Raw genomic sequence first — 12,868 nt, forward strand, 5'->3', positions numbered from 1 at the left:
AAGGAGCCCCCCAGAAAACCACTCATCCCCCTGCTCCAACCTGCTACTGTATCAGTGGGAGGAGGAGAAAAGCTCCTGAGAAATGCTGACTTGGGTGTGATTAGAGAAAGCAAAAGGCCCCACCACCCCCTGTTGGCAGCAGCTTGAGGATGGAGTCAATGAATTGTCACGTTAAAACTTGCTGGCATCGCAATGCCACCTGGTGCCGCAGCTGGAACAAACTCACCCAGATTTATCCTGACCATTTTTGGTCACGGCTGGCTTTGCACCAGCTCACATGTGAGGTTTTGGGCAGAAGGCTGAGCCAAATTAAACACATCTGGGATGATGCCACCACAAGCTGTGCATCCCCTGCTTTTGGAGGCTCAGAACCTTTCAAATTATATTTACATATACATGTATATATAAAATCCCCATCAGCATTGGCTCAAGGAGGAGACCCAGGAGAGTTTTGGCTTCCCAGCCACTTGGAATATCAAATTTTTAGCAGCGCGAAGCCTGCTGCATCCTCTCAAACTTGCTTTAAATTGAGCAAACCCTCCTCCCCACTTCAGCAGGATGGATCCAGGCAAGGTTCCTGTCATCGGCGGCTGCGCAGACCCTGTTGCAGGGGTAGGAAGCGGCAGGGAATGCGAGAGAGGCTCCTGCGCTCTTTACTTTTGACTGAGGCAATGGGACCCCAGTGTCGGGGCAGGGATGGCAGGAGCTCCGTGGCGATCCTAATGACTGAGGGATGGGGGAATTGGGGAAGAAAGTGGGGAAATGTGGTGAAAGCAGTACCTGGGTGAGCTCCAACACCACCTGGAGCACCCAAAGGGACCCAAACCCTCCAGAGCTGGGTGATGATGACAATGAGGAGGCCTTGCTTTCCTCTTCCCAAATAAACCGTCAGCCCTTCTGCTGGGGAAAGGGCTGCAGCAGGGAGTTGGGTGGGTTCATGATGCTTTACAACCATACGACAGGTGCTGTACCCTCAGCCATGGGATCTTGGCTCTTCTCCCCAGTGATTTCATTTTGGCTGTAATTTTCCAGCTTTCAGGACAGTTTGAGCACCCCTGGAGCCTCCGGCCAGCCCCTAAGCATCACTTAACACCCCTCAATCAGCTGAAACACCTCCATGAATGAAAGACCTTCATCCCAAACCCACCAACCTGCAGGCTTTGGTGGGACCTTTCCCTCCCCGGCCAGTCCAGGATGCCCTTGCAGACCACAGGAGCCCCCACCCATCCTGGACCCACCTCCTCATCACTACTGCTGTCTCCTTTGTTGCCTTTCTTCTTCTTCTTCTTGTCATCCTCCTTCTTCTTCTCTTTCTCGGGGATGAGGTTGTCAATCCAAGCCAGGTCATGTTGGGAGAAGACAAAATCCAGCAACCGCCTCACCAGGATCAGGGCTAAAATCTAGGAGTGGAGAGATGCAAGTGTGGGACCTGCAAGAGCATCTCTCATCTCAAGACCTGAGAACAACCACAGGATCAAGCCATGCTTGCCTTACCATGACGGGGAAGATGATAGCGGCCACGGTGGATTTGAGGATCCAGAGAACGGCCAGGCAGATGATCTGCACCAGTGTGAACAGGTGGATGCGTCGCAGTGGCACGTGTCGGAGGAAGACATAATCAGGTTGGTGCTTGGCAGGCATGAGGAAGAGCTTGCAGCGGTCCCAAAACTGTGGTGGGATGAAGGCTGGTGTTAGCCCTTGGCCCCGTTCCCCTGGCACCCAGGTTGCCCAGATAAACCCACTTTTAGTCCCCAAAATGAGGAATCATAGAATCATGGAATGGTTTGGGCTGGAAGGGACCTCAAAGCCCATCCAGTCCCACTCCCTGCCATGGGCAGGGACACCTCCCACTGGATCAGGGGCTCCAAGCCCCATTCAACCTGGCCTTGAACACCTCCAGGGATGGGGCAGCCACCACTGCTCTGGGCAACCTGGGCCAAGGCCTCCCCACCCTTGGTGTGAAGAATTTCTCCCTAAGATCTCATATCAATCTCTCCTCTTGCAGCTCAAAACTGTTCCCCTCAACCTGCACTCCCTGACCAAGAGTGTCACCCCAGCTTTTCTGGAGCCCCTTTCCATATGGGAAGGCTGCTTTAAGGTCTCCCCTCAGCCTTCTCCAGGCTGAATATACCCAACTCTCTCAGCCTGTCCTCCTACGGGAGGTGCTTCAGCCCTCGCATCATCTCTGTGGCCTCCTCTGGAGTGGCTCCAAGATCTCCATGTTCTTCCTGTGCTGAGGACTCCAGAAGTGGACACAGGGCTCCAAGTGGGGTCTCATGAGTGTGGAGTAGACAGGGAGAATCCCCTCCCTTGCCCTGCTGGTCCCACCTCTGATGCAGCCCAGGACATGGCTGAAATTGGGCTTTTTGACATTTCTTGGAGGTTTTGGATATCTGCTCTCCCATGCCTCTTGAAATGTTGGATGCATGCAAATTTTGGCATCAAAACCCCCCTTCTACCCTTCCAAAGGACCCCTCTGTGGCCACTAAAGAGGAAGAGGAGGAGGAGGAGCACTTACTTACCTGGATGCCGTTCAGCGATGCGACACCCATGTACAGAAAGACGCCGTAGAGCACCGGCATGGGGATGTACTGGGGACAGGGGAAAAACACAGCACTTACCCCATGGAAGGCAGCAGCTCCCAGGGATGGGGACCAGCACTGGGGGCCAGAGTGTGGGGAGGGAAAATCCAGCCCAATCTTTTCTTCCCATGCCCCCAGCATCCACAGGCAGGGGGCAGGGGCGTGGGAATGGTGATGTTTTACCTTCAGGATAGGAGCCAGGAAGACAGAAATGCCCGTCAGCACAAAGACGATGATGCCTGTTACCCTCTGCTCCCTGGAAGGGTGAGAGAAGCAGGATGAGGCCATGCTAGCTGGACCCTCTGCTGGATCTGGATTATCCTCCGCCCCCTGAGAAGAGTGTGGCAGAGCCTTCCTCACCTGACACCCAGGAATTGGGGCTGCTCCCCTGGGGCGCTGGTCTCTGTCTCCATCTTCAAGCTGTCAATGTGGGCGATGGAGATGACGGTGGCTGCCACATACCAGGGCAGCCCCATGAAGGAGCAAACAGCCATGAGAATGCCCACCCAGAAGAGATCCAGGTGGTAGCCCGCTGCTTTCTGCAACACAGCACCCAGGAGGGTCAAGGGGGAACTCATGAACCTGTTCCTACATTCACTCAGCAAGGTGGGGTTTCCCCTGGGATGTGCTCTGCAACATCCCGATTGCACCCCTTGATCACCCTGGTGCAACCGGCATCATCCTGGTGCACCCATCATCACTGCAGTGCATCCCACATCATGCTGATGCACCCCACGCTGGCATGGACCACTCTTCATCACCGTGGTCCACCCTGCATCACCCTGGTGCCCCCTGCATCATCCTGGTACACTCATCATTGCTGTAACGCACCCCACATCACACAGATGCACCCCACATGGCCACCGTGCACCTTACATTGCTACCGTCCACTCTGGTCACCTCGGTGCACCCCATATCACCATCATGCACCCCACACCGCTGCAAGGCATCCTGCATCACCCTGGTACGCCCATCATGGCTGTGGTGCACCTCACATCACACCGGTGCACCCCACATCACCACAGTGCACCCTGCATCCCCCTGGTACACCCGTCATCACTGTAATGCAGCCCACACTGTGCTGATGCACCCCACATTGCCATCGTGCATCTGCACTGCTGTGGCCCCCTCTGCATCGTCTCCGTGCACACTGCATCACTGTCAGTGTTCATGCAGAGTATGAGGAGCTTGATCTTGCAAAGTGATCCTTGGAGACCACACACTCTGTGCCCTGAAACACTCGCTCTTCTCATCCCTGACTCCTTCTCCTAGTTTTTGACGCCTACAGAGGGATTGCTAATAAGGACATAACAGATAGCATCAAATCTGAGATGTCAGGAGATCTCGAATAAATAATTAGGGATATTGTATCTTGCCTCGGCCGCTTGTCATCTTTGCAAGCCGCGGTGTTTTAAGCTTTGCAGGTACAATCAGGTGAGAAAGCTCTGTGCTTTATATATTGTTTGCTTTCCCAAACGATGTCCTGGTAGCTGACATTTGCTGTCAGGAAGCATGACTGTCTTAAGGAAACCAGTCCCGTGCACCGGAGCCCTCCCTTTCCAGCAGGTCACTGACTACGGGCGTCTGCGTTGCGCTTGCTGTTCATGGACCCTGAGTTGCATCTTTGCAAAACAAACACTTTCCCTGAGAAAGTATTGGGAAGGTTTGGAAGCCCTTGGCTTAGTTTGGAAAAGAGCTTTGGGACCATCAACAACTCCAACCATGCCTGTCCACTAAGTCATGTCCCCAAGCACCTCATCTACCCGCCTTTTAAACCCCTCCAGGGATGGGGACTTGACCACCTCACTGGCAGCCGTTCCAGTGCCTGAGAACCATTTCTGTGAAGAAATTTTTCCTAACGTCCAATCTAAACTTCCCCTGACTCAGCTTGAGGCCATTCCCTCTTGTCCCATCACCTGTCACCTGGGAGAAGAGACCAACACCCACCTCTCTGCAACCTCCCTTTAGGCAGTTGTAGACAGCGAGGAGGTCTCCCCTCAGCCTCCTCTTCTCCTGTGCTGCGATGCCCTCCCATATCATCCTGCTACCTGCAGCACTGGGTGAATTTAACCCCCTGGAGGCTTTGTTACCTCAAAAATTTATCTTGCAGAGGGTGAGGTCTTGGTGCTGAGAAGGGGGGAACCTCCCGTGTCTTGCAGCAGCACCCAATCTGCACCCGAAAGCGGGTGCTCACAAGGGTGCAGGCAGTACCCGACGTGACGCTGTGCCCCCGAGCATGGGAAGAGTCCTGGCTCACCCGCAGCTTGTGTTCCTTCCTGTTGACGATGACTGCTGTGATCTGCTGGTCCATGAAGATGAGGATTGTGACAAGGAGGGCGGGCAGGGCGCTTGCTAGGTACACCCACCATGGGTTCTTCCCGAAGGGAAACACGAACCACCCTCGGTCCACGCGGGTGGGCTGGAGGGGAAGAGAGGGTGTTTGGACACAGCAGCCAAGCCCGAGCATGAGTTAGAGAGTGCTGACTTCTCAGGAAGCTCCACATCACCCCTGAGCCCTGTTCAGCATCATCCTATCCCATATCCATCATCCTGTCCCATAGCATCATCCTATTCCACATCCATCCCTGGATCCCATTGGTACTCAAACCACCACCAGCATCCACATGCCTCAACCCCCCAGATGCTCACTGGGACCAAGTCATTCCCCCTCAATGGCTTAAGAGAATTTTTCAGCATAGCTTCCAGAAGGGGATTTTTAGTGCTTTTTTATTACCTTAAAGTCAGTAGGCACTTGGAGCTTTGGGGTGTTGAGTCCGAAAAGCACATCCAGCCCCACAAACATTAGTATGGACATAAAGATAGAGAAATCGCTAATAAGTTTACGCAGCTGCCGGCAGCAAGAGAAAGAGAAAAGGGGGGAAGAAACAACAAAAAAAACGGGAAGGAAAAAGCAGAGAATTAGAATGTTCCCCCAGAAAGGACAAAGCAGTTTGTAAGAAGACGTCCAGACACCACAAGAGCTGTGATTTTTCCCCAAAAACCAGTGAGAAAGTGGAAAGAGAGCACAGAGGGAGAAGCAAGGGGTCCCCTCCGGTGTGGGCAAACCTTGATGATACTGGGGATATGGAGCTTGGGGGTGTCCAGTCCGAAACAGGCATCCACTCCGCAGAAAATGAGGATGGAGAAGACATTGGAAAAATCAGCAATGAAAGCCCTGACCTGGAGGCAAGATGGGGAAACGGGGGTGGAAAGGGTAATTAATGGGATGGAAACGGTAATTAATGGGGTGGAGAGGCTCGTTAATGGGATGCAGAGGATTGTTCCCGCTTTGCCATCCTTCACTAGGGCTTTCCAGCTCTGCTCACCCATGGATAACTCGGGTGTAACCCACAAAATATGCTTTTTTCCCCTTTGCACAGCAAGGTGATGGGATATTCGGCATGCAATAGCCAAATCAGCAGCTAAAAGCTCAGGGAGGATTCTAATCACTACCAACGCCTCCTGGATGTACGGATTTATTTTCCTGGAGCTCTTTGCATCCAGCTAAGAATCTGATAACTCCTGGTTTTCCTCCCTTTTGGAAAGGAAAAGGGTAAAACCCAGCGCTTTCCTTACCTTGGTGGGGAAATAGCGGCTGAATTTGAATTTTTTCAAGGTCAAGGTCATGGAGTAGGTCCCGAAGAAGAGGATGAAGGACATGAGGGCCAGGTCGGGCACAAATTTACAGGATTTCCCTACTAAGCTGCCGCCGTATTTGAGACATTCCTTCTTACTCAGCTGAGTCCAGTCCAGAGCTGTGAGGTTAATAGTATTGTACTGGGGAGAAACCCCCCCAAAAAAAGGGCAAAATTAACATTTTAAGCAAGTGCCATGTGTGAAGGAAGGAGGATTTTTCAGCCAAATAAAGTAAAATTCGTATTTTAAGGAATTACAACATGCAAGGATAAGGGTATTTCCCAGCCAAAAGGCAAAATTAGTACTCAGAGCTATTGCAGTGGGCAAGGAAAGGGGTGTTTCCCAGGAGCACTGCCTCCAGGAGCCCCATAACCACAGGAAAACCCCAGAACTGCTATTAATGTAGGCAAAAGTAGGGATATGGCGGCACCAAGCCCACCCCTGAACCCAAATCAATGCAAATCCCATTCTTCCCTTGCTCTGAGGCAGTGTGCATCACTCCTCATACACAAAAGCCCTTTGGATTTGCCCTCCCTTGTCCCAAATTTCCCATCAGGATGAACAAAACTCGCTTACCAGAGAAACGTTAGTGGTGTTTGGTGCTACTGGAGCTGAAGCATCGAACAAGGTCGCGTTGGCTGCGGGGAAGGAGGTCGTTATTGAGGTTTTTGGCTAATATTGAGGGTTTGGTATTAAAAGCAGCTGGGCTTCACCTGGAGAAGCATGGCTCAGCCCAGTCGGTATAAAAGCAACCACGAGGTCAAGCACATCCTCCAAGAGCCGCGTGGGGATTTGGCATCCCGAGGGCAGACCAGGATTTGGGGAGAAATCCCCCTGTTTCTAACCCCGCAGCGACTTCTCCCTGATTAATCCCATGTGCCAGTGGAGAACACGGGTTCTCCTTCGGTGGCTTCTCCTTCGGTGGCTTCTCCCTCCACAGCTGCCGAGTGCCAGGGAAAAGGTGGGTTTAGGAGCTCCCTAGGGAAGCTGCTGGCAGCAGGGTCGAGCATCCTGGCACCTGCGCCTTTAAACCATGGGGGCTGAAGAGTGGAAAAGCCGGTTACTTTTGGATGAGTGGCATCCAATCATGCCCAAATTGCTTTTTGTTTGGTTCCTTTTTGGGGCGGTTTGGGGTTTTTTTATATATATATATATTTTAGGAATGTTTTGGTGTCTCACTGCAAAACCCACATCTTTTCTAGCCCACAGCACCTTCTCCTCCAGGGCAAAAAGTGGCTCCGCTTGGGTCTTCAGGCAATGCAGCTCCACAGCTTCAGGAGCACCCACGTTCTTTAGGGGTGCCCCAAAGCAAGGTCCAGGACTGCTCTGCCCCCCCTCTTCCCACTGGTCCATCCTCTTCCTGCACCAAGTGGGAGTTTCAGCTGCCCCGACCTGCCGCCTCCATCCCAGCGCCAAGGATTAATGAAGGAGAAGCGACTGCTGGGTTAGAAGCAGAGACCCCAGGGCTGCCAAAACCAGGCACTGGCAAATGCAGCATTAAAAATATTAATATTATTATTATTAGTTTGGGTTTGTTTTAATTTTTTTTTCCTCCATAACCTTTTATTTTTCCAGAAACCAGCCCTATTTTTGGTTTCTGCATCTTAAAGGGCATCACACCATGGTGGTATTTTAAGAGGATCCCTAAGGGCTCTACACAAACCCTTTTATCAGAGCAGGGAGAAAAGTAAAATACATGGAAAAAAAAATAACAACAAAAGCCCCAGGGGGGGAAGAGTATCAAATATTAAAATAGTTTTAATATTTAGAAGGCGATACTCACTTGAGATTGAAATCAGCCCAAATTGATGTGTGCAGCAGAGACAAATATGGTACAAATCAGTTATAATAATAAAAAATCAGAGCTAGTTAAAAAAAAATAGAAAAAAAAGGATGTAGGGGGAAATAAACATAATTTCTCAATAGCTAGAGGAATGGAAAATCCAACACAGACACTGCTGCCTTGGGTGCCCAGGGCAGCGAGGGCGAGGAGTGAGGCTGGGCTGCAAAGAGGCTCGAGGTTTTTGGGGTGCAAATGCCTCTCAGCCACCCAGGGTTTGCTCAGGAAAAGGGTAAAGGCTTTGCCTTCCCTCTGGGTGAAGCCACGGCAGCGGGTGGATGGAGGTGGTGTAAGGCCCGTTCAGGAGATTTCAGCCCTTGGGGATTGTGTTGGGCATTGGGTTTCACTGTCCTGTGGGTCCCACCTGGCAGGGTTTCGATTTGGAAAGGATTGCCTCATCAGCGGGTGCTGCCCGCTGCATGCAGGGCTTTCAGAATCCAAGCGGATCAGGGCACTCAGCGGGTGATTGATAAAGAGAAATCGTAAAATCACCCCCCAAAATTAAACCAAATAAGCGTTATTTCCAACACGGCAGGTGACATCTCTCCTTGCAATGATGGATGCATTGGGAACACATTGCGTGGCAGGTCTTAGATGCTTTTAGTTCTGGAGAGAGGTTCACCATCACAGCTCTCTGTTTCCTCTGGCTGCAGATGATGCTTCTCAAAATTGTCAGCATTTAGACTTTTTCAATAGTTTCAGCCCCGCTGAGAGCAGGCGGTCACTGGCATGAGCCCAAAGCAAAGATCTTGCTGCTCTCTGCAGCTCCAGGGAAGGAGGTTGTGGTGAGGTGGGTGCTGGGCTCTTTGCCCAAGTAACAAGCCATGGGAAATGGCCCCAAGTTGCACCAGGGGAGGCTTAGAGTGAATATCAGGAAAAATTTCTTCACTGAGAGAGTGGCGAAGCATTGGAAGATGCTGCCCAGGGCACTGGTGGAGTCTCCATCCCCGGAGGGGTTCAAAGAACGTGCAGGTGTGGCACTTCAGGACATGGTTTAGCAGGCATGGTGGGTTTGGGCTGATGGCTGAACTGAATGATCTTAGACATCTTTGCAGCCTTAATTATTCTATGATTCTATGATCTTGACTCCCCTCCAGGTGGCTGCAGGAGCTTCTGAGCAGTACAATTCAGACTGGAGATGATCACATACATCTACCCAAGAGCAAAACCAGAGAAGCCAAAAAAGATCAACTTCTCAGAGCCTGATGGCCTCTCCTTTTTGAAAAGGAGCATGGAAGAGGAGAAAAAAACAGTACAAGGAGGTTTTCGTAGCCAACTGGGACATCCCGGAGTGTCCTGGACACTGGAGGGGATTTGTCCCCTGGAGAACAAGTTCCCATCGGCAGAAGACTGGAATTAGATCTAAATGATCTAAAATGTCTTTTTTCCCATACTTCCTTTTTATCCATCCAGGTCTGACTACTGAGGCTGAGGCCCCTGCTCTCTGCCACCGTTTGTCTCATCCCAGCAAGCATCAACACACTCATCCATGGGGGACAAGGCTGTACTTCCATCTTGCCCCAAAACACTCTCAGAGGAGGACGAGGATTTCTCTCCACCCCACGCTGATAAGGTAGCTGCCTCCTTCCATGTCCTCAGCCAACAATCCAGGAGGATTTGTCCATGGTAGGACACCCCCCCTACCCCCCACCATTCCCTCCCTCTTTGCCATCCAATGCTGAAAAAGATATGCACTCACCTGGGTCGGGAGCAATGCACTCGCATTTGTACATGGTCACGTAGTCCGGCTTGAAGTCCGAATTGATGGGATAGTACTTAAAGGCTCCCATCATCTTCTTGATGGCATCATAGATGAAGATGAAGCTGATGAGGGTGGAGAAGCCTTCCTCAGTGAAGCGGGTGATGTATTTTATAATGAAGCTGGCGTCCGTGGCCACCAGGATAAGGCACTGTAGGGCAGAGTGGAGGCCGATCCAGAGACGGAACTCCATGTAGTCAATGCCGTTGCCTCTGGAAGTGGAGACAAGGTGAGAGCAGCCCCATGAGAGCAAGCCATGGACTGGACAACAGCTCCCAGCCCAGTATGGATGGGTTCCCCACTGGCATCGCCCAGTACCTACTTGCTGAAGTCAAAGAGCAGCTTCTCGAAGATGAGGATGGGGCCAGTGCTGCTGAGGATGATGAGCGGCTGCCCAGCGAAGAGGCAAAACATGGAGCCTGCCATCGCCGTGCCAAGGAAGCTCTCCATGACGCCCTGGGATTGGACCAAATCAAGTGTTATGGCAATGCTCTACCACATTACATCCCCACATATATCCCAGATGGAGACAAGAATTAAGGACCTCTGCTTGGACCCATATAGGATGGTTGGGACCGTGTCCTCTTGCTCCTGGCATTGCCATCAAGATGGGTTTTCCCATCCTGCAGATATTTCAGGACGGCCAATCCCATCTAGCAATGAATGTCTACCCTGGCATTAAAGCTAGGCACAGCACAAAGGTAAAACCCATCCTGTCCCACTCCTGCTTGATGTTCCCAAGACAAAATGACTCCTTGGACTCAACCTGGTAGTTTTCTGTAGCGTCCCCAAGCAAGCCCCCAAACGTGATGGCATTGGTGATGCAGCCCAGGTAGATGAACAAGATGGCAGAGATGGACTGGATATGAAAGCCTTCATAGAAGTCGCTTGGAAACCAGGGCAGCTTCCTCTTGATATCCAGATAGAGGCCACCACAAAACCTGGGGAAACACAGCCACGGACCATAGGAGTGTCCCTTCCACCATACATGGCCTGTATCAGACACAGGGTGGCCAGAGGGACCAGGGAAGTGATTGTGCCCCTGCACTCAGCATTGGTGAGGCCACACCTCGAATCCTGGGGCCCCTCACTACAAGAATGATGTTGAAGGGTTGGAGCATGTCCAGAGAAGGGCAACAAAGCTGGGGAAGGGGCCGGAGAACAAGTCTTATGATTAGCAGCTGAGGGACGTGGGGTTGTTTAGCCTGGAGAAGAGGCTGAGGGGAGACCTGATCACTGTCTACAACTACTGGAAGGAAGGTTTTAATGAGGTGGCTGTTGGGCTCTTCTCTCAAGTAACAATTGATAGGACAAGAGGAAATGGCCTCAATTTGCACCAGAGGAGGTTTAGCTTGTATATTGGGAAATAGTTCTTCCCTGGAAGAGTTCTCAGGCACTGGAACGGCTGCCCAGGGAGGTGGTGAAGTCCCCACCCCTGGAGGTGTTTAAAAGACGGGTAGAGAAGGTGCTCAGGGATGGTTTAGTTGTGGACAGGTACGGTAGGGACTGATGATATCAAAGGTCTTTTCCAACCAAATTCTATGATTCTAAAATAGATAAGGCACTGCACAAAAGCCTATGTTCAAAAGAGACCACAAGGAGAACCAGCAGGAGATGCTGATGGGTGCTGGCACCATTAGAAGGTTTTTAAGAGGTGGGGTGCTGCTCACCTGCCAGTCCACGTGAGCTCTTCTCCGATTTCGTGAACTTCAGGCATCTCCCCATCATCGCTGCCTCCTCCACCGCCGCCGGCACTTGCCCCACCCGCTGTACCATTCATCTGCCCCACTTCATTCAGTGAGAAAACTGATTTCCTGCAGGAGAGAGTCACCACCGTTGGCTACGGCACCTGCCCCAACAAGCCAGCCCTGAGGCAGGAAACATGACCAAGGCCATGGTGTAGCTCCATGCATAACATCTTGGGTTTTGGGGCAAATTTGGAAAGATCAAGAGCTGGAGTTGCTCGAACCAGGGGTGTGATGCAGATTTTGGAGAGCAGGAATGGTTCTGAGCTGACGTGGGGCAAAAATTACTGAAAAAGCAGCATTTGTGGAAAATTTGGAGAGATTATTTCTAGGGATGAAGGCAAGCAAAGCTGCTGTCATCCTCCAGCATCTCCAAACCAGGAGCAGACGGGTGTGGCCACAGGGTCAAGACCAGCCCCATGCCTCCCACCCACCTCTTCTCAGCTGAGGGCACTTTTTTGGGTGGCTCAATCCTAATGTTGGGGTCCCACTCGCCGGGTGGTAGGACGATGACTTCATCTAAAAACTCATCTATGCCAGCAATTAGGTCTTCTCTATCCCGGGCTTTGTAGGCAACATCACTGAAAAGCTGCAAGTCAAGAGAGGAGAGATGTCATCCCAGGAATGGCATCCAGGACGTGTCTTATGTGTTATGGGATTTTGAATCTCGTTCTCGTTAGGTGATAGGATAAAATTGCCATTTTTTCCTTCACTCTGAGCAAGGACATTCCCAGAAAGAGCTGGGTTTGGCATCTACTCACATCATCCACCATGAGGGTCGCGATGGCTCTGCCAATCTCGTTGTAGGATTTGGCTTTTCCCGCAGGACCAAGGAGAATAAAGAGGAACCTGGGAAGGGAAAGATGCTGTGTTGGCAACCTCAGACCACGGGCATCAGTGTCATGAGATCTCTCCATGCCTTGAAGCCAAAGAATTGTGCTCACCTGGTGGGGACGGGCACCTCTGTCACCCCTCCCAGCATCGTTGCCTGCAGGAGCCGCACAAAAGCCACAAAAGGCTTCTCTAGGAACTCCACTTCTCCCACCAGCACATTGGAGGCCTCCGCGTCTTGGGGATCTTCTTGATGAACTTGTTCTTCAGCTGTTGAAAGATGAGGGTGGGGAAGGGAGCAGCTGACAAAATTCACCTTCCCTCTTCTTTTGTGCACCCTGAATGCAAAACCTGAAGCCGTAGGCTCAGACCTCTTGATCTCTGATTGTCTTCTGGAGGTGGGGCTTTAAGAGCCATATCCAAGAACGAACCAACAAAATTCATAATGCTGAATTTCTTCGTTATTCTAAAGCTT

The 12,868-nt window shown here is 51.5% G+C and overlaps 1 protein-coding gene across 1 annotated transcript in view; it reads right to left on the reverse strand.

Annotated features, from left to right (window-relative positions):
- Positions 1-12,868, reverse strand: part of LOC104067020 (electrogenic sodium bicarbonate cotransporter 4) — a 33,217-nt gene that overhangs the window by 2,832 nt on the left and 17,517 nt on the right. Inside the window, 17 exon segments of the mRNA XM_054088835.1 lie at positions 1,239-1,400; positions 1,495-1,668; positions 2,523-2,591; positions 2,766-2,838; positions 2,943-3,121; positions 4,840-5,001; positions 5,649-5,762; positions 6,159-6,359; positions 6,795-6,856; positions 9,758-10,029; positions 10,140-10,273; positions 10,584-10,758; positions 11,488-11,631; positions 11,997-12,151; positions 12,324-12,411; positions 12,507-12,633; positions 12,636-12,663. Coding sequence (XP_053944810.1) covers positions 1,239-1,400; positions 1,495-1,668; positions 2,523-2,591; positions 2,766-2,838; positions 2,943-3,121; positions 4,840-5,001; positions 5,649-5,762; positions 6,159-6,359; positions 6,795-6,856; positions 9,758-10,029; positions 10,140-10,273; positions 10,584-10,758; positions 11,488-11,631; positions 11,997-12,151; positions 12,324-12,411; positions 12,507-12,633; positions 12,636-12,663 — 2,319 coding nt within the window.

Source organism: Cuculus canorus, chromosome 26 (genome assembly GCF_017976375.1).
Source record: "Cuculus canorus isolate bCucCan1 chromosome 26, bCucCan1.pri, whole genome shotgun sequence".
NCBI classification, from domain to species: Eukaryota; Metazoa; Chordata; class Aves; order Cuculiformes; family Cuculidae; genus Cuculus; species Cuculus canorus.